Source organism: Gopherus flavomarginatus, chromosome 1 (genome assembly GCF_025201925.1).
Source record: "Gopherus flavomarginatus isolate rGopFla2 chromosome 1, rGopFla2.mat.asm, whole genome shotgun sequence".
NCBI classification, from domain to species: domain Eukaryota; kingdom Metazoa; phylum Chordata; order Testudines; family Testudinidae; genus Gopherus; species Gopherus flavomarginatus.
The window spans coordinates 132,510,168-132,530,486 of record NC_066617.1 but is presented as its reverse complement, the minus strand read 5'-3'; the positions used below and the strand labels follow the sequence as shown (position 1 = coordinate 132,530,486).

Below are 20,319 nucleotides of genomic sequence, written 5' to 3'. Positions count from 1 at the left end.
GCAAAAGTTGTTGCAGCAAGACATCCGGCCAGGAAGAAGTGTTAGTGGTAACTTTGCCACATCTGGATACGCATGTAATCAGGGATCTTTCCTGAATTTACACCCTGTAAGAATGGTTTGGAACCCTAAATATAGTAGTATAAAGTTTTAAGAGTATTTTAACAAGGGCAATGTTTGAATTTCTGTTTATTTTCCCCCATTTGGGTGCAGGATGGGAATTCACACTTTGTCTAGGTTTGGGACTTCCCAGCCCTGTTCAGCGGTGGCTCCCCCTCTCTTTAAAATTCAGGGAACCCTCAGTACAGTGGCAGAGCTAATGGAGAGGGGGCGACCAGCCCCCTAGTGGCCTTTAGGTTTTTGTGTGGCACCTTTTCAAGCCAATAGGTATAACTGCAGGTGAGTACCACCAAAGGCCCTTTGGCCCCCTCGTTCCGCCACTGCTCAAAACCTGCCTGTGCTACTGTCTTGGCGTAAGAGCTGATACTTCACATCATGATTTCATGCAACTACTTTTTCTCCAGGGAAGACCGCATCTCACTAAAGACAGCTCCTGCCCAAAGACCGTGTTTCTAGCAGCAATAGCAGCCTCTGTCTTTGTCTGTACTAAGGATTAGCCCCCATTTCCTTGTCTACACTAGGGTTTGCACTAGTGTAGTTAGTTCAATTGGTGACATAAGGGCTCATCCCTAGGACATACTAGTACTCAGATACAGATTCAGATTCCTCTGAAAATCCCAGTCACAAATCCCATAGAAAGAGAATGGGACTTGTGTTCCTAACTCTCCTAGGGGCAGATTTTCAAAAAAAGTTAGGCACCTAAAGATGTAAGTAGGTGCCTAGTGGGATTAGCAAAAGCACCAAAGTGAGTTTGGTGCTTAACTTCCATTGATTTAAGAGGGACATAGGCAACTAATTTACTTAGCAGCTTTTGAAAATCCCAATAGGTGTCAAAATACTTCTGAAAATTCCACTGAATATTCTGATTTGTTGGTGATTGTACTGGTTTAAATGGCTACACATGGCACAAGTCAGTGGACAATGTGGCCCTGTATACTTTACATGCTTTAAGAATTTTTTCAGCTGTTTCCTTTACTTGCAGAAACAACACATTTATAAAGTTTCAACTTTTCCATAGAACTAGGATTTTGTGCCTGCAAGTGCAAATGATCATACTGACAGCATTTAGTTACACCCAATTAACAGATTTATCAATTGCAGATGCAAAGCTAACCCTGCAAAATAGGAGGATGTTTCTGAAAACCAGGCTCTTTTTCCCACAAGGAGGTCAAGTGCCTTAAGCATGTTTAAAATTATTTCAGGTGAAATTCTCTGCTGGTGTAAATTAGGGCAACTTCACTCACGTCAATGAATCTGAGCTAATTTACACCAGTGAGAAGTACACCAATAGCAAAACGAGAAGTGTTTGAAAATAACGTACAGAGTACAAAATTTTCCATTGACATTTTTAACGTTATACCAAGTGCAGGCACTTCAGATATATGCATGAGGTCTAGCTGGAGATGTGCATGCTGAAGTCAACACAGCTGTGCTTGCTTCACTGATTGCCCATCTTCATTTTACTATTCATATCCGTTTGCTCTAGTGTAAGCCGACATGAGGGCTAAACATCCTCAAAGCATGCAGTTCCTCTTTTCAAAGTTCCCCCTTCATGTTTTTCAGATGAGTACTTCACCATTCATGCAAATGACTTGACTCTTCAGAACAGCTGCACTAACAGATTGGCCCCTCAGGAATAGTTTAACAGTTGTGCCAATTTGTTGCTCAACCCGTCAAACAGCCTTTTCTGGATTCTAAAGTAACAAAGTAATATTTCACCTGCACAGGATAGAAAATAGCCTGAAGCATGGGCAGAACGTCACTGAAAAAGAAATCCCAGGTTTCAGCTAAGGAATCCAGCAGCTTCTGTCCTGTAAAAACATACGTGCTTCACTAACTTGTTTTATGTTGTGAACAGTTAGTCAGTGGCATTAACTGAGCAACACAGGAAATGATGTAATACTAGATCCTGCAGAACAAAGGTGAATCACTGACAGTTATTTTAGAAGCATCTCCCCCGCCTGTACATAGTATCAGTCAGTATTTGTGTCTGTTGGATCACACAACTAAATGCTGTTACTAAATTGAGGGATTTTTGGCACAAAGCTTAGTCAGAGAGCTCTTGTACAGAATATAACAAAGCCAGACTGGCCCCGCTTCCTGCAGTAAAACTCCATGGAGGGAACACGGGGGATTAAATCTCTGAAGATCCCCACATGGAGACTCCACCACATTGTTCCACCCCTATCCCAGCAAGGAATAAGCCACAGGGATGGTTTGAAAATTCCAGGATCTGTAGGAAGCAGTGCAATGATGTCCATGTGGTCATGCTGTGTCCCAGCCCGGAGCCCCCTCTTGCAGCCCAAAGCCCTCATCCCCGGCCCCACCTAGGGTGACTAGATGTCCCAATTTTATACGGACAGTCCCGATTTTCGGGTCTCTTTCTTATATAGGCTCCTATTACCCCCCACCCCGTCTTGATTTTTCACATTTGCTGTCTGGTCACCCTAGCCCCACCCCAGAGCCCACACCCCCAGCCGGAGCCCTCACCCCCTCCCTCAACCCAATCCCCTGCCCCAGCCTGGTGAAAATGAGCAAGTGAGTGAGGGTGGGGGAGAGCGAACAAGGGAGAGGGAATGGACTGAGAGGGGGCAGGGCAAAGGTGTTCCATTTTCTGCTATTAGAAAGCTGGCAACCCTAATTCTGTTGGGAAAGTGTCTTTACCTTCACTCATCTCTTATATTTTGTGGGCAGTCTGCTCAGCACTGTCTACTTTGTAAAGCAAGGAATTTCAATGCAGCAACAACAGTGACTCAGAACAGCTGCTCCTCTATCTGCACAGTAAGCTGCATTTTCCCAGACAGGCCTTTTACTGTGGGATGTGGAAGAATGCTTAGAATCAATTCGTGATTAGCATATTTCACACAAAAGAATTTGACTTTCATGTCCTCTGAGAACGTTTGTTTTACTGTAAAGCAAAGGCCTTTGGATTTCCTACAGTATTTGCAGGGATAAAGGAAACTCAGCTCATATAAACATAGCCCTGATGTGGTCATTCTTGTATGAAACAGACACATAATATTTTCCATGGTCCCACAATATTTTTACACCACACACATTTTAATGACCTGTTTTAAGTAAACTATATTTGGCATTAAATCAAATTAGCAATCTAGCCTAAGAGTTTGTTGACATTTTATACATGCAAGGTTTCTGAGTTTCATTTCAGTTACAGGAGAACCAAGCTGCATTTCAATGTTTGAGTCTCAGTTTTGCATCTTAAATATTATTGATATTTGATATCAATCTAATATCAACTTTTTAAAAATGTACCTGTACAGTGTGGTTTTAAAAATTGACTGGTTTCTCGTTTCGATTTACCAGTCTGAGACTGAAAAATCTGATTTACAATTTACAAGAAAGCTGTGAAAACCTTGAAATCCTTACAGTCCAGTTGTCTGTGGTTTTGTAGGTGTTATGTTAAATAATTAAAGCACTCTATTTGGCTCTAGAGGAGTTTCAAGAATGTAATGTCAAATATGTTTTCTGTTTGCTGTGGTCAGGGGAATTGTCTTTTCATTAACAGATTCGGGTTCAATAACAGTCTTGATCCAATCAAATAAGCAGACAGCAATGAAAGGTCACATTTAAAATTCAGAGTTAGCTGTAAGTAATGCCAATAGCTTTCTCCAGGAAACTGATCAAATGGTGTATTTAGACTAAGAGGCGTTTTGACATTGTGGTGCAGTCGAAAGAAAATTGCATTTCTTTAAAACTGTCTTGGACTCCAAAAGGTTCTCAGATGTTTTATTTTATAATCTATATTCAGAAATTTCTTCACCTACCAATGAAATATAGCTTCCTCTGGCTGACACGGCCAATTTAAAAATCACCTCTAACTGCTGCACAACAGCATAAGCCATGGAATGACGAATATTGTACTCAGGTAGAATAGCAGCTAGAGGCCAGGTAAGCAGAATTTGACCATACTATAATTCTGCCAGTGAATTTGTGCTAGCAATTTTAAGAAGTATCTTTTTCTTTCTGCATTCAGGTACTCATTACAAGACTGATTTGACAGCACCTCTTTTGCAGATCTCTAGTGAATGCAAGTGGGAGAAACTAGAGTGTCTGTGTCAAGAGATAGGGCCAGAGTCTACTCCTAGTTACACTGATGTAAATCTGGAGTAATTCCAGTGGACAACTGTCTTCAATGGAGATACTCGAGATTTATACTGGTGTATAGGAAAGCAGAATCTGGCCAATACTCTGAATTTTTGTTCCTTCTCTCTGCATTTATTTACTTAATACACCTCTACCCCAATATAATGCTGTCCTCAGGAGCCAAAAAATCTTAACGCGTTATAGGTGAAACTGCGTTATATTAAACTTGCTTTGATCCGCCAGAGTGCGCAGCCCCACCCCCCAGGAGCACTGCTTTACTGCATTATATCCAAATTCATGTTATATTGGGTCACGTTATATTGGGGTAGAGGTGTACTTGGATTGATTCTTTCAAATACAAAAGAAATTTCATTAATAGTTGCCTCAGTTAGGTGACATGTCTAACCACAAATGGAGCCATGACAACACAATGGCATAGCTTCTGACGTCATTTATGCCAATGTAGACCCAGAGTAACTCTACTAAAGACAACAGAATTACTGAGGATATAGACAGGTGTAAGTGAGATCAAGGTGTGTTCCCATGACTTTTCAGCTAATTGGGATTGCAGGGTTTACATTGTCATTTAATAAAATATTGTATTCTGTTTTCCACAGCTATTTAATCTTAAACAGGTTATAACTGGGTGAAAATGTAAACATCCACACAGGAGATTTTGTTAGCTGAGGTGCTAGGCAAACACTTCTCCTTGGTGGAAGCCAATAGGAACATGAAACTGTAAGTGACACTGGAACAACCTGCTGTTATGGGACCTGATCCAAAACACATTGAAATCAGTGAAATATGAATCTCATTGATTTCAGTATGCTTTAGATCTAGCCCACTGAACAGCTGCATCATTGCTCAAGTCTGAGTTACCTTCATAAAACCGGATCTTGTCCCTCAGTATTACCATGCCTTTTGTAAGCAGCTGATTCTGTAAATAAAATACACACACCTTTTATTTCTACAACTCCATATTTCTTTGAAGCCACTGTAGGTTTTTTTTTAAAACAAGAAAGCTGTTTTAATGGCTGCTATTCATTAATGAAGTTTTACGTCTATGTCCATTTTCTTGTTTAAAGCTACTAGGACACTTGTAAAATGATGATGATAATCATATTCTTAGCTCTTCCAGTGTATAGCAACTTCCATCTGGGGATATCAAAGCTTTTTACAAACATTAGCATAAGCCATACAACATTTAATCAGCAAGGGAGGTAGTAAATTGTATTTTAAAAGTAAGTTCATGTATAATTATTAATAAATAGCTTCCTGATTAATTATACCACAAGAAACTTGAGGAATCCCACAGAATTTTCACCTAAATTAAATATTTGGACCCTAATGAAAAGGATCTGTTTCATAAAAATCTGTATTATGCTGAGATTTATAATATTAGATGTGGGCTTTCACTATAAAATGAAATATTAAAACCAAATCTCATCAGTCAATAAATGCTCATAACAGGACCTGAAGTCAAAACCACTGAAGTCAATAGGAGTCTTTCCACAGACTTTAGAGTGCTTCAAATCAGGATACTAAATCACATCAGAATACTGGAACAAATAGTATTTATAGGAATCCCACTGTCACAGTTGGGGCAAATATTGTCCATTCTGTAGCCATGATCTGAACCCTTCCTTTATAAGTGACCCCAATAAAGTTCCTTAATAGTGTCCTTAAAATACATGTAGTACAAAGACCTCAGGTCAAATATTTCAATATCTGACCTGGTATGAAATTTCAACCAATGTAACATGAAAATTGATGGAAGGGGAACAAATCCTATTTTTATCCTTAACTTTAAGGTAATAGAGAGGTAAAGGTGTGATGGTGTACCCCATAAGGCTTCATGGGAATATGCTTATGAATGTATATATAACTGGAATATGTCTTATGCTACATATGCCATGTAACATATCTATGTAAAGATTATGACTGAATATATTCATCCTATTTGTATATATGTATCATTTTTGTACCTGAAGTTAGGAATATTGGCTGTGTACTTGCTTGATTTCTAAATAGCCTTTGTAAAGCATTCGGTCAGCTTCTTGAGAAAGGAATGTACAAATTAAGTGCCCAATCAAGAAGCACTTAAGGGCCAATGGATCTTAGGAGGCTCCAATCCACAAAAGAAGTCTACATGAGGACATTCAAGGTAGCAGGTAAGCAATGGCTGCTGTCTGTAAAAACTGAGCCATGCAAGGATGTGTGACTTGCCCATGTGACTCCAAAACCCCAACTTGGAGCTGGACTTTGCATAGGAGGGAGCCTCCACCCACAAGAGAAAGTCTATTTAAGCCTGTGGTAGACTCCTCCATTTTGTCTTCTGCTGGCTAAAGTGGTAGTCTCTCCACCCCCAAGGATACCTGAAAGGAACTGGAACAAAGGACAGTAACTCTAGGGGGTGTGAGTGATTGCTTGACCCAGACTAGAAGGAGACTAGTCTGTAAAAGGAAGCTTACTGGGTGAGGTTTTTATCTGTATTCAGTTTTCTTAGACATAGACTCACATGTTCTATTTTATTTTGCTTGGCAATTCACTTTGTTCTGTCTGCTATTACTTGGAACCACTTAAATCCTACTTTCTGTATTTAATAAAATCACTTTTTACTTATTAATTAACCCACAGTATGTATTAATACCTGGGGGGGCAAAGAGGTCTGCAAATCTCTTGATCAGTGTTATCGAGGGCGAACAATTTATGAGTTTACCCTGCATAAGATTTATACAGGGTAAAATAGATTTGTTTGGGGTTTGGACCCCATTGGGAGTTGGGCCTCTGAGTGTTAAAGACAGGAACACATCTTAAATTGCTTTCAATTAAATTGCTTTCAATTAAATTAAGCCTGCAACTTTGGGGCACATGGTTCAGACCCTGGGTCTGTGTTGGAGCAGACTGGCGTGTCTGGCTCAGCAAGACAAGGTGCTGGAGTCCAAGCTGGCAGGAAAAGCAGGAGCAGAAGTAGTCTGGGGCACATCAATTGGCAGTTCCCAAGGGGGTTTCTGAGATCCAACCCGTCACAAAAGGATTTGCCTACTGCTTGTTCAGCCAAATAACTTTACTCAGCAGCACTGACAAATTTAAGAAGCTAAATGAAAAACAAAAACCGCACAAACCTGCAGGTATTCAGTAAAAAAGGATCCCAGCTCAGTTTTCAGTAGTTGCCTGTATTAGAGAATAGAGAATAAAATAAATATTTATACAATCAACAAATTGTACCCAATGTGCATTGTGCAAAAGAGAGGAAGATTGCTGATCTTACAAAGCGTTTTAAGTTGCATATCTTTCCTTCTAAAAATGTTTAGCCAGAAGCATATTAAACAGGGATAACACACTATAATAAACCCTTAAACCAAGATCTTTAAATGATCAGAAATATTTATTGTTGGAGATTTAGACCTGTTAATGAATACAGTTGTGGTACAAATATACATATGTCTGGACTGATTTTCTTAACTAAAAGACGAGAGGCTGAATTCTGCCTTCAGCTGCATTGGTATAAATTTGGTATCACACCACTGAAGTCACTGGCATAACTTTGTATTTACGCCTATGTAACTGAGACCAGAATTTCACTTCAGAAGTGGAAGAATATGAAAAATCTTAGCATTCTATGCTGGTATGAGGCTCTGAGCAATCTGGCGGATTTAGAAATGATGTAATTCCAAAGGAATGAGAGTTTGGCTTGCTTTAATGAGGTGCGGTGTGAGTTTTTAGAGCTCTGGACTGCAGGTTTGGGCCCTAAGTAACTTTAATAACAGAGTTGTGCCAAGTGTTCATAAAGAAACCTGAAACCCCAGTGAAACTCTCTGGATTTTGTGACAAGCTTGAAACTGAGCCAAGTGTCATGATCATCCAGCGTGAATCTGGGCCAGTTAAATTAAAACTCCCAAGTTTCACATGGCTTCAGTGCAAAATGAAGTTAAAATGCAGCATATTACTTTGAGTTTGGGGACTCCTTCAACTGAGAGCCTCTAAGCCAAACTGTGGGAATGTCAACCTACACAAAATAAAATTCCCATAAACCACCATCAAATGAAACAACTGAATTCCACCAGCTCTAATGCCAGAACCAATGTATTCAAGGTGAAATTTGCCCGTGTAGAGAACCAGAACAAGACCTATGCAGCAAATTCCCACTTGATGCACATTGGGTGCTGAACAATTTTGAGAATCTAGTCGCAGCTGTAGCTGCTGAACACTTGAAAATCTGGCCCCATCTGACCACTGAAGGAGCTCAGTATACAACCATATGTGAAATATGGTTAAAGACCACCTCAATTAAATATTTTGGTCCCTACTGTGGTCATACAAGACAAGTTTCACAATATATGAATGCAGACACTTTGTTGTGTGTGGTCCTCGTTTCATTCCCTTTGTTCCCTTCTTCTGGCCTTGAAAAATAATTATTAATTTAAAAAAAAACCAAACATGCCCTATTTCTGAAGCCCAGTAATCCACTCCCCTCTATATGCCCCTCTTCTGCCCTATCCTCCCCCCCAAAACCTCCACAGGAGATGGAAACTTACTTGTGGAACACAAGATTCAGCACATTCTCCCATGCAGTGTACAGCAACAGCTTCCATTATGAAAAGGAGCATGTCAACATCTATTATTATTTCTTTATATTGATAAGAATATGCCCATCATGACCTTGGTGCACTCTGTGCAGACATGTTAGGAACGCATGAAATTAAAAAATTAAAACAAGGAGTGGGATTTTCAAGAGAGCCCAACCGGACAAAATTCAGCATGAAAAGAACTCTCCCTAGAAACTCAACCAACTCAGACACACTCCTTCAGATAACAGTATAGTGTCGAAATGGTCAAAGCCAGCGAAGGGATTTAGTCATGCAACTCCCATTACAATTAATGGGAATGGTATGTTCAAATCCCCGAGTCGGCTTTCAAATGCTCAACCTAGGTGAGTAGATAAACCTTGAATAGTGCTCTGAAGGTCAACAGACCCAGGATTTGTTGGATGAAATATGAAAAGTGAATCCTGCAGCTGAGGATCCTCTACTGAGCACTCTCTGCCTACAACACCTTGACCTTCAAATCAAGGGGTTATTCACAAAAATCTCAGTTCATCTCAACTGTTGACATGGTGCATGGTGCCAAATACTGCCTCCTGGTGAGTAGCTTACTTCCCAAGCAGGCCCACTGATTTCAATGGGACATGTCATGCATGGAACAAGGCACAACTCAGTATAAGTAAGGTTGGCTGAATCTACTCTATAATGAAAGGGCAGTACATTTCCACAGAGATTTTATTTCTTATATGAAAGAGACACCGCCACTCCAGACCTTGCTCCACAATATAACCTTGGTATCACAGCTCAGAAAAAGAATATTGGAGGACATTGTTACATGGCAATCTCTTGCTTCATTTCCACCTTCCCTTCAAGTTATTGGCTCTTCAAACTCCAGTCCCAACTTCCTTGTTGACTCTATTAGGTGGTTTGTAAATAGCTAATACATAGATGGCTTCATACCTTCATTAGATGTGATGGCTAATTACTGGAGTTCCAAATGTTGATTATAAAATGGCATTCTCTTGATTAGAAAACTAATCCTAGGCTCTGATGAACTAAAATCTTGGTACTTAGTAGTTCAAATGAGAAAAAAATAAAGTTTAAAAAGTACACAGCCTGCATTTACATGAACAATGAAATGCAGCATACCAAGCAGCATGCTAAACCCAGGGTTATGAGTTCAATCCTTAAAGGGGCCATTTAGAGATCTGGGGCAAAAATCTGTCTGCGGATTGGTCCTGCTTTGAGCAGGGGGTTGGACTAGATGACCTCCTGAGGTCCCTTCCAATCCTGATATTCTATGATTACGGACGCATTAGCATCTCTACTTACAGGGCAGAGGCAGAACTGACAGCACTGGGTGCTTTCTCCCCTTTGAATCTCTAACAATACAGGTACTTTATTGCTGACTTCAACTAATTATCAACAAAATGCTGAGGTCCTTGGAAAACATTAGAACATCAGTGTTTGATATCCTCAGTACCAATGCTTACTAAAAAGTGATCCAAAGCGGAACCGAACCCAACAAAATTGTTTGCAAAAATGTATTTCTTTTCTTTTCTTTTTTTTAATAAACTATATTGTACCAATCCATCAGGCCACAGGCAATAGTCAGTACTGAATAGCTATGTCTGACTACACACACTTCTGTGATGGAGTCCAGGTAAAAATGCTGGTTAAATTAAAATGAGATTTCTGATCAGATATGAGACCTGATATTTAAACAGTTCTCATTTTACCAAGAGTCATTTTGCACTCGTGTGAGGCTTCTATCTTTTTGGCTCTAAATCTACTCTGTCTGTTTAAGGACTTTACAAATTAAGATGCTAATATAAACTCATATAAAATACCCTTTTATATCTTCATGTTGCTTCTTCTTTGGTTGACTTTGAAATTGACTCCTAAATGCTACTCAGAATGAAAAAAATCTAGTTCTTTATTATAGCTGACCTTTAATTTTTGAGCTATTAAATTATGAAAGACGCAAAGAAAGGGATTCTTTCATCAGATATAAAATCTTTCAACAACTGAGGAAATGCTGCTGAAATTTGCCTTGCTTGTATCCAGTTAGCATCCTGAAGCTCAGAGGAGAGGCAGCTATAAATATACATCATCTTTAATACTGGATATCCTGTTTCCTCACCGTTTCCTCTTCCTTCTATTTCTTCCTTAATTTTTGAGGAGTGTAAATAATGACATCCAACTAAAGGAATAAGAAAAGAGAACTCCCGCAGGTCTCCACTATATGGTTATTAATATCACACCGTCAGAGATTAAAAAAAAAAGAGTTAAGCAGAGAGATTCTATATATAGGTTTTTGTTAAAAATTCTTTGACTTTTTTTTTTTTAACTTGGCTGAAAATTCAGGTGACTATAATAATTATGGGACATTACCTTAAACCTTTTCTCAGACAAACTCCCATTGAACCAACTGATAAGGACAGAATAAAAGCTGTGTTAAGGAGTTTAGGATGTAAATCAATTACATTTTGAAGCTATTTCTTCCCTCACTTAAACTTGTTTTACAATGGTGTAACCTCACTAGTCACTCTTGATTTATGATAGTGCAAGTGAAGTAAAATCAGTCCCTTTGGCCCTAAATGTAATTTACTCCCTCTTTAAGGTATCAGTAAACTTCCATGGTGGTGAAAAGGCGCTTTGGTATAAACAAAGCCTGGCCCTCCATGGTTCTTTAATAGCAGTATTCAGGGTTCAGAGCACTAATGGGTTTGATTATCATTTTCTTGCAATGTATTTGCACTCATAGCTATAGCTACTTAACTTGGGGAACCATCTGCTTTATCATCCTAGCATGTATTTCATTTGTAACCCTAGTTCTGGAACTCTAGTTCTGGTTCTGCTAGTGACTTGCTACATGGTCTGCCAAGATTGCCAACCCAGAGACCAATCAGCCTCAAATGTAATGGTGACTTCGGCGAGGGAAAAACTGCAAATCATGGAGAACAGAAATTTTACATATTGCACTAAAAGGGAAATATTTCCATGTTGGTATGAAAGATCTAATGTTGCAAAGATATATCTTATTCAGATCGTATTAATCGCAAGCCCTAATGCTGCAGAGAAGACATGTATCTTACTACAGCTGTATGTTGTATGTATTAAAAAATCACCTTGATCCATTGTGATGTTTTCTGCATCTTCCCTGAGGAAGGGGGAGGAAGAAAAGGACAGGTGGGAAAGAAGGAAGAAAGGCCTATCTAATGACACTTGGGTCAAACTTTCAAACATGAAGTGGTACCCATAAATTTTATGAGCCAGATCCTCATCTGGTGTAAATCAATGTATTTCCACTGAAGGAAATGGTCCTACACAAATTTAAATCGGCTGAAGACCTGATACTTGTGTGTACAATTAATGGACACAGAAAACCTTCATATGCATGTACAAAACAGATAACACCACATGTAAGTACTAATGCACAAATACATATGGGTTTGGGAGTCACAGATGCACAAATGTTGTAGGTGTAACTTATTTCCCCATATATTAATATTTGTGTTATGATGCTACTCAATTCTTTTCATGATTTAATTACAGGAATTGCCAGTAGAACCTGCATTGTTTATAGCTGGAAAATAACTTCTCTTATTATCCTGTAACTGTGAAGAAAATACAGCATCTGAGGTGAAATTTTCCAGGCTCGGTCTTTGCCTAAAGGTCACGTTTGTGGGGGGACAGGGGTGAGGGGGGGGAGGAATGCAGTGATGTCTGAGTTATGAGAGGGTGATTACATTTGTCCCGCTTCAGAATAACATCAATTTCAATTTTTGGACACAGCTACAGAAATAATGTCTGAAGTATGACCTTTGAACTGAGGCATGCAAATAGTCCTCATTGTGCTTAACTAAATTTGAAAAAAGAAGTTCTGATATTAAATAGCCATGAGGATTCAAAAACTGCACATTGACCATGTGCAGTAGAAAAATGTAGTTAAGTCAGAAAGTGGACAGTTCAGGAGAGACAGCTTCTGCTGCTATGTGCACAAATGTGTTCTAATCTGCCAATGTCTAGCAGTTGGCATTTGAACAAATGCTTCCTCTTGATACAGATCTTCACGACCCCTGCACAATCCTCCAAGCCACTTATACTCCTCTCACAACAGAGTTTTTATGAAGGATCATTGGGCATATCAGGAGCTTCATAAAAAACAATTCCTGGGTAGTCACTGAAAAGGAGGATTGCTGTTAGAGGATGGTCAACCTAACTTGGAGCCTAAGAGGAAGCAAACTTCTACATAAAAGTGGAAAGGCTAGCTGGGTTTTAACCCAATCATGGCTTTTTAATCTGTTCATGTTTTCTGATAAGTGAACCCTGCAGGAAAGCTCTTGCTATGCAAGACTAAACTGGACTATGCTTGGTGACTCTACAGTTCCAAGGAGCAGACTCTGTATATACACTGGATGGAAGGGCAGTGAATCATTCCTTCTTTTCATCCCCCACTCTCTCCTGCAATGGCTGGGCACCACCTTGCACTTATTCACACTGATGGACTGTGCGAGGATAATCCTGCTAGCCACCTTGAGGGATGCGTGCAGAGGCTAGTGCTACACCTGCCCCTCTTGCCCAAGCCGGTTTACACTGCAACCTCTTACAGGGTGGCCCAATGGCCAGGCTTGCTTTGTGTTACTCCTGGAGCTCCCACTGGTTAAGGTCTCCACAAATCCCCAACACAAGTTAGTGCCTTATACAGCCTCACAAAGGAAAGGTCTACACATTTCCTGAAACCGACGATAATTTTGGACTGTGTTTTGCTGCAGCTTTGGGAATCATTTCCAAATGGTCAGGAGCCCTGAGGATGCTACCATAACTGGAATTTCCAACCTCTAAGCAAGAGAATGCACTATTTTACACCAGAGTTTCACACTACTGATGCATCGTTTATGACAGAAGCTTTTGGTCTAGATTTTGCAATGTGCCCTCAATCAGCTCTGGTATGAATCATCAGCAACTGTCGTCCCCCAAGCACAGCAAAATGAATGATCAATTGAGCAAAACATGTGAAGCAGGTTTATCATTAAACTAATTAAAAGAAATAGCCCGGCACATTATGCAAGAGCAATCTGAAAAAAAAAATAGCCAATCTGCTGTTAAAAGAAAACTGTGGACCTGATTCTGGTCCCAGGTATATGGGAGCACATCAAGAGTAACTCCACTAAGGTCAACACTGTTGCTCTGGATTTGCACTCTTGTTTTCTAAATGTCACCTAGACCGCCACAGACTGGTTGAGACAGGACTATATTTGTTTCCACGACACAGGCAGGTCACTACATTTAATTTTTCCCTCTAATGTGCAGACAAGAGTCCTGCAGTAAACACAGCTGACCAGGAGCCAACACCTAACCAATAAGGACAGATTAATGATATTCTTTATCAGTTCCAACACAAACTGAAGAAAGAAGGTCTCACTGTGGGAGTTGTCAGCAACTATTACTGGCCAACAACATCAGTCTTCTAAAAACTGTGCTGCAACCTCTCTCTCTCTGATTGTGGTACTCACCTAACTCCTTCGTTGAGGTTGTAAAGTTCATGATCTGGGAGCCCTTTACGTTGGAACACTGCTATTACTCCATTATGGATACTGCAAGCAGAAATTAGGAAATGAGTCATTATTCTCATATGTTGGAAATGTAACCACACCCATGATAAGCTGTACATCAGTTCCCACAGATCTCATGGCCTAAAATGACTAGTGATGTTTGGTATCCAACTTGAGACACTTTAAAGAGGCCTGATTTCCAGAGGCAGATGGCCTTTCTGAAAATCAGGGCCCTTTAAGATGTCTCAATTTGAGCACCCAAAAACTGAGGCACCCAAAACCACTAGACACTTTTGAAAATGTAGGCCTACATATTTTAATCACAAGAATAAAGGCCCCTTCACAGAGGAAATATATTACTGTAAGTTAGGTGATGATACACAAGTACTATTGATATACACCTCTACCCCAATATAACACGACCCGATATAACATGAATTCAGATATAATGCGGTAAAGCAGAGCTCTGGGGGGTGGGGCTGCGCACTCTGGAGGATCAAAGCAAGTTCGATATAATGCAATTTCACCTATAATGGCTCCCAAGGACAGTGTTATATCGAGGTAGAGGTGAATATATTTTTTAAACTAAGGTTATTTGATTTATTTACCTATAATCAGTGGTTTAAGACTAAACATAAAATGAAGTTCAGACCATAAACATAATGTTATTTCACTAGAATATATTTACTCAAGTCACAAGAATCCTTAGAGTTTTCAAAGACTTTCAGAGAAAAAAATATGGACACACCTCTCTTCTCTGATGGGCTTTTGGCTAACTTCACTGGACACCTCTCATTCATTCTTCTTAAGAAAAATAACAGTACTATGATAGAAAAGCATCAGTAACACAGACCAATTCATTGCTACTCCCCCCCTACACTTCCAAGATTTATGCTTCTGCCCTAGGTAGAGGAAAACAAGCTGAAAAAAGTAGGTGATATTTAATGTTTATGAAAGTTAGCCATCAGCAGAGGTAGTGATGAAACAGGTATAGGTATAATCCCGTCTCAGCACCCACTCTGAATTCCACTTGTACTTCTCTTGTATGCAAAGGCTGTATAGAGACCGTCAGTGTTGCCTGTGTGTTTCTGCTGTGATCAACATCGACTGCACGCAAAGCGGAAACCTCCAAATTCACTAAGCTCTGTCTAGAAGTGTAAGTGGGTATCTAACATAAATTCACACTGCTGAAGGCTGCCACCTATCATAATTTTCATGACTGCCCAAATCTGAAGAGATGATCTGAACATCTGCAAAACACTATGGGCCTAATCTGGCAGCTCTTATTAGTGATGCTTAGGAGTCCCACTGACTCTAAGAGGACTCCACATGTAAGGGCTACTCAGGGCAGGTCTACCCTACAGAATTACTTTGGTATAACTACATCGCTTAGGGGCGTGAAAAAGTCATACCTCGGAGCAACATAGTTACACGGTCCTAACCCCCGGGATAGACAGGGCTATGTCGACAGGAGCACTTCTCCTGCCAACACAGCTACCACCTCTCGTTGAGATGGATTAACTATGCTGACGGGACAGCTCTCTCCTGTCAGTGTTGAGCATCTTAATTAAAGTGCTACAGCAGCGCAGTGTTTTACGCGTAGACCTGCTCTCAGATGAATAAGGATCAGACTCCAATACAGACCTGAAATACATTAAGGGTTCAGATTGAGTCTGATGCGATGAGGCATGCATCACAATTTAAAGAATTTGTTTCTGAGGACAAAGCTGAAAAGTTAACTCAAATGTATGTCTACCCTTCGAGCTGGAGCTGTAATTTCCAGCTTGGGTAGACCAACCTGTGCTAGCTCTGATTGAGCTAATGCACTAAAAATAGAGTGTAACATGGCAGGACAAGCAGCTGGAGGGGTTAGCCACTTGAGTACATACCTAGTGACTCAGACAGGATTGTATGTGGGCCTCCTTTCGCTCTCACCACTGCAGCTACACTTCTATGTCTAGCACACTGCTAGATCAGAGCTCGCACAAATATGCCTTCCTGAGCTGGGCATTATATCTCCAGTTCAAAATGTAGATGGACTTTATATCTATCAGCTACTCCTCCTGTCGTTTTGCCACATGATACCACAACAGTTTGACACCATTTTCCCTAACAGTCATTCTTACTAAGGTGACCATTTGCGCTGCCCACAGAAGGCTCTCCTTATCAGTTTAACATGGAGAGAAAAGCAGCTCTTCACTCATGAAAATATTCTAGTTAAAACAATAAATGTATGTCGGTCCAGTCTGTGGCATTTACATCTCTGGCCCAAACAGCTTTACCCCCGGAGGAATATGGCGGAAACTGTGCCTCAGGCACACCGTCTCTTCTGGGGAATCGCTGCACAACAAGGGCGTGTGTGTGTACGATATGCACCATCCTAGGGAGAAGATTGCTTCCCCACGCACAACACCCCAGCCCTGCCTTACGCATTGGTTCGGGTGAAGGGGAGTCATGGGAGGGGTGGATTATGAGCCTGACTCATCCCCACCATTCCCTGTCCTCTTTTGGGGATCCTACTCCTGGGGATGGCGGAGAGCAGAAGTGAACAGTCCCTGCCCTCCCCAGAGGCTGGGAAACACAGGGAATGCTAGTGTACATAGCCTTTGTGCAGGGGCACAAGAGTGGGAGGAAGTTTCCCGCACACAGTCTGGAGAGTTACGTCTTCTTTCAACTATATTTGAATTTTGCAACCCAAACGTTGCAGCACTGTACTACAGCAAAAGAGCCACAAACTGGAAGTGACTCAGTTGGTTAAATTAAACTAAAGGCTGAATAAAAATGAAAGTGACGAAGTTAGTTTAATTCTCCAGATGGATACAAATGCACAATATGAACAAATAGGATGAATGGCAAAATGTTAATGAGATTATTGAAATTATTTCATTGTTAAAAATGAAAGTAACAAGTAAAGAAATATAAAATTCTCAACTGATGTAAACTGACATAGCTCCAGAGTTTTAAATTCAACTGCAACTGTCTCAGTTTATCTTTAAAAATGAAAAATACCCCAAGAGTAATCACTTCCAATACAGACAGAAAAATATGCATATACATTAGTGTTACCCTGACAGAAATAAACATGTCTGAACAGCTTAGTTCCCTTTGCAGAGAGGAAAAAGGAAGGATTTTAGTAGCACATTATGTCTTTGAGAAGTATTCTGGCCCAATGGATAGGCCATTTAACTGTGAGTCACAAGAGCTGGGTTCTATTTCTGGATCTACCACTGTGTGACATTGGTGAGCTTCTGGTCCCAGTTTTCTCATTTTTAGAGTAGGGGTAATGATACTTGCCCACCTCCATTAAGTGCTTTAAGATCAGCGGATGTAAAACGCAATGTAAGAGCTGAGTATTATTATAAGAGCACATGATTATTGTGGTTATGGAACAGGCTCTTCACAATTAGCACTGTTTCACTTTTCTTCTCTCTCAACTCTACCAAGCAAAAAAGGAATTACTAACTACAAAGTGAAGCTCTTCCTGTTTTATTTTGCACCAGGCTAAACGCCTCACAGCTCGTCTGAAAACGCAGTGCTGAATTTTCCTCCCTAATCTGCAGAATGCATCTACATTCTACATGCCAAACTCCCACTGACATTTCTGCACACAATGTGCAAAATAGCAATAGAGATCCACAGTGGTACTAACACACCATCACTGTGGGTCACAGAGTTGAATTTCACCCTTAGAATATCTGACGGAAAATATTTTTAGGAAACTGAAAACAACACCACACACCTCCACCCTGTGTTTCTGGTTCTACCACTGACTTAGCAAGCATTGTTTTTTAGAACTCTGCAGCTGATTTTCCGTCAGATCACACTATAGTGTCTCTGGTAAAATGGAAAAAGGACAAGTTTCTGAGTTCTAGAATGCAAAGTTTGGACCAAATCTGTCTATCTTAAGTGTGCTAGTTTGTATCTGACAAGCTAGTAAACAAAGAAGCTCCTTGCCTTGTGAAGCAGGGCTGGATGTGGGCTATAATCCTAAAGTTCCTATGAGAGAAATTCAAACATCAAAAACCCAATACAAACTAGCAGTAAAGCTCATCTAGACACACAGGAGGCACGTTTATATGATTATTGGTGGTGCCCAGAATGGGTCCAAGTCCGGTTCCCTCCCCTCCCCCTTCCTCTCCCCTGCGGTTAAGGCTCTGGGAGGGAGTTTGGTGCAGGAAGGGTGCAGGCTCTGGGCTGGGACGGGGGTTAGGGTACAGGGTGTGGGCTCTGGGAGGGAGTTTGGATGAAGCAGGGGGATTGGAATGCAGGGTCTGGGAGAGAGACTTTGGGTGTGGGAGGGTTGCAGGCTCTGGGAGGGAGTTTGGGTACTGGGAATGGGCTCTGGGTTGGGACAGGTGGTTGGGCTGCAGGAGGGGGTGCGGAAAGGTGTTTGGGGTGCTGGGTGTGAGAGAGGGTTTGGGTGCCTGGTGCGGGCTCTGGGATGGGACAGAGGGTTGGGGTGCAGGAAGGAGTGCGGGGCGTGGGGCTGGGCCAGGGATGAGGCGTTTGGGGTGCAGCAGGCAGGCTGACCCAGGGCTGGGGCGGGGGGCCAGAGAGGACTCCTCCCCCAGCCCTCTCCCTGCCGGCAGCAGCGAACTCCGGGGGAGCGGAGAGGGGGCCTCCACAGTCCCCCCTGGCATGAAACTCATCCAAGCCCCCCAAGGCTACTGCTCAGGAGGTCCAGCCAGGATAAGCCCTCCCTCCTCAGCATTGACTCGGAGTCACCTACTGGGGGGGGGGGGAAACAGAGGGGGTTGTCATGCACCTCCTAACCTCCTCCCTCCAGAGGCGCAGCAGCCACCTCAGCCTGCCCCCTGGCGCCACTCCAGCAAGAGAGTGCATCACACAGATGCAGGGGCCAGCCGCCTGCTGCCCAGGGCAGACAGGGATGCTTGGGGGAGGTGTGCGGAGGCAGCAGGTAGGGCCGGGGGAGAGACCCAAACATTGGTGGAGCTGGGCCCCCCGGGCCCTGAATTTGCTGGAGCCCAGGTATGATGAGCCCATACAACTTGCCGTCCCTGTCTGGACTTTCAGATGGGTTCAATAATACTTTTACACAACCACACTATTGTTCCAGAGTCAGAACCATGTCTGACACCACCTCTTTGGAAAGGCATAATTACCATCTAGTCCTGTAAGTAATAACTCAGTTTACATTTTATACTATGTGAAGAAAAAACCTGGCTACCTGCCTTTAAATTGTGCTTGGTTCTTTTACATGGTTTAAAAGGCTCCAATGCCAGCTGCTTCTGCATCAGAAAAATGAGCCATCTTGGCACCAGACATCAAAATCAGGTTTTGGGAATATCTTCTTTCCCCCAGAACTGGTGTTGAAATAGTTACTCTCCTGGTGTGGACTGGGCCAACAGAGTTCAACACCTGTTTTAGCAAGTGGAGAGAGATACACGTACCGCTGGAGAAAGTCTAGATAATATCTCAGATGTTTTGCTCTAATGGGTAGGGCCCTACCAAATTCACAGACCATTTTGGTCAATTTCATTGCTATAGGAGTTTAAAAATCATAAATGTCATGATTTCAGCTATTTAAATCTGAAATTTCACGGTGTTGTAATTATAGGGGTCCTGACCCAAAAAAGGAGTTGTGAGGGGGTCGCAAGGTTATTGTAGGCTGGGGTTGCGGTATTGCTATCTTTACTTCTGGGCTGCTGCTGGTGGCGGCACTGCCTTCAGAACTGAGTGGTGGCTGCTGGGTGGGAGCCCAGCTCTGCAGATAGAGCCGTCACCAGCAGCAGCACAGCAGTAAGGATGGCCTGGGATGGTATGGCCACCTTTACTTCTGTGCTGCTGCCTACGCAGTTGGGCCCTCAGTCAGCAGCTGCCATTGTCTGGCAGCCTAGCCCTGAAAGCAGCAGTGCAGAAGTAAGGGTGGCACGGTATGGTATTGCTATCCTTACTTCTGTGCTGCTGCAGGCGGAGCACTGCCTTCAGAGCTGGGTGCCCAACCAACAGCCACTGCTCTCTGGTTGCCTCTCCCC

General features: G+C 41.7%; 1 protein-coding gene across 5 annotated transcripts in view; it reads right to left on the bottom strand.

The window, feature by feature from the left end:
* Positions 1-20,319, bottom strand: part of PRR5 (proline rich 5) — a 152,716-nt gene that overhangs the window by 50,068 nt on the left and 82,329 nt on the right. For all 5 annotated transcript variants that reach the window (XM_050924962.1, XM_050924983.1, XM_050924972.1 and 2 more), the window contains 4 exons: positions 14,285-14,365; positions 7,347-7,395; positions 5,101-5,158; positions 1,837-1,928 (listed from right to left, as the gene is read on the bottom strand). In XM_050924962.1, the coding sequence (XP_050780919.1) occupies positions 1,837-1,928; positions 5,101-5,158; positions 7,347-7,395; positions 14,285-14,365 (280 nt within the window). The remainder of the gene's footprint in view (positions 1-1,836; positions 1,929-5,100; positions 5,159-7,346; positions 7,396-14,284; positions 14,366-20,319) is intronic.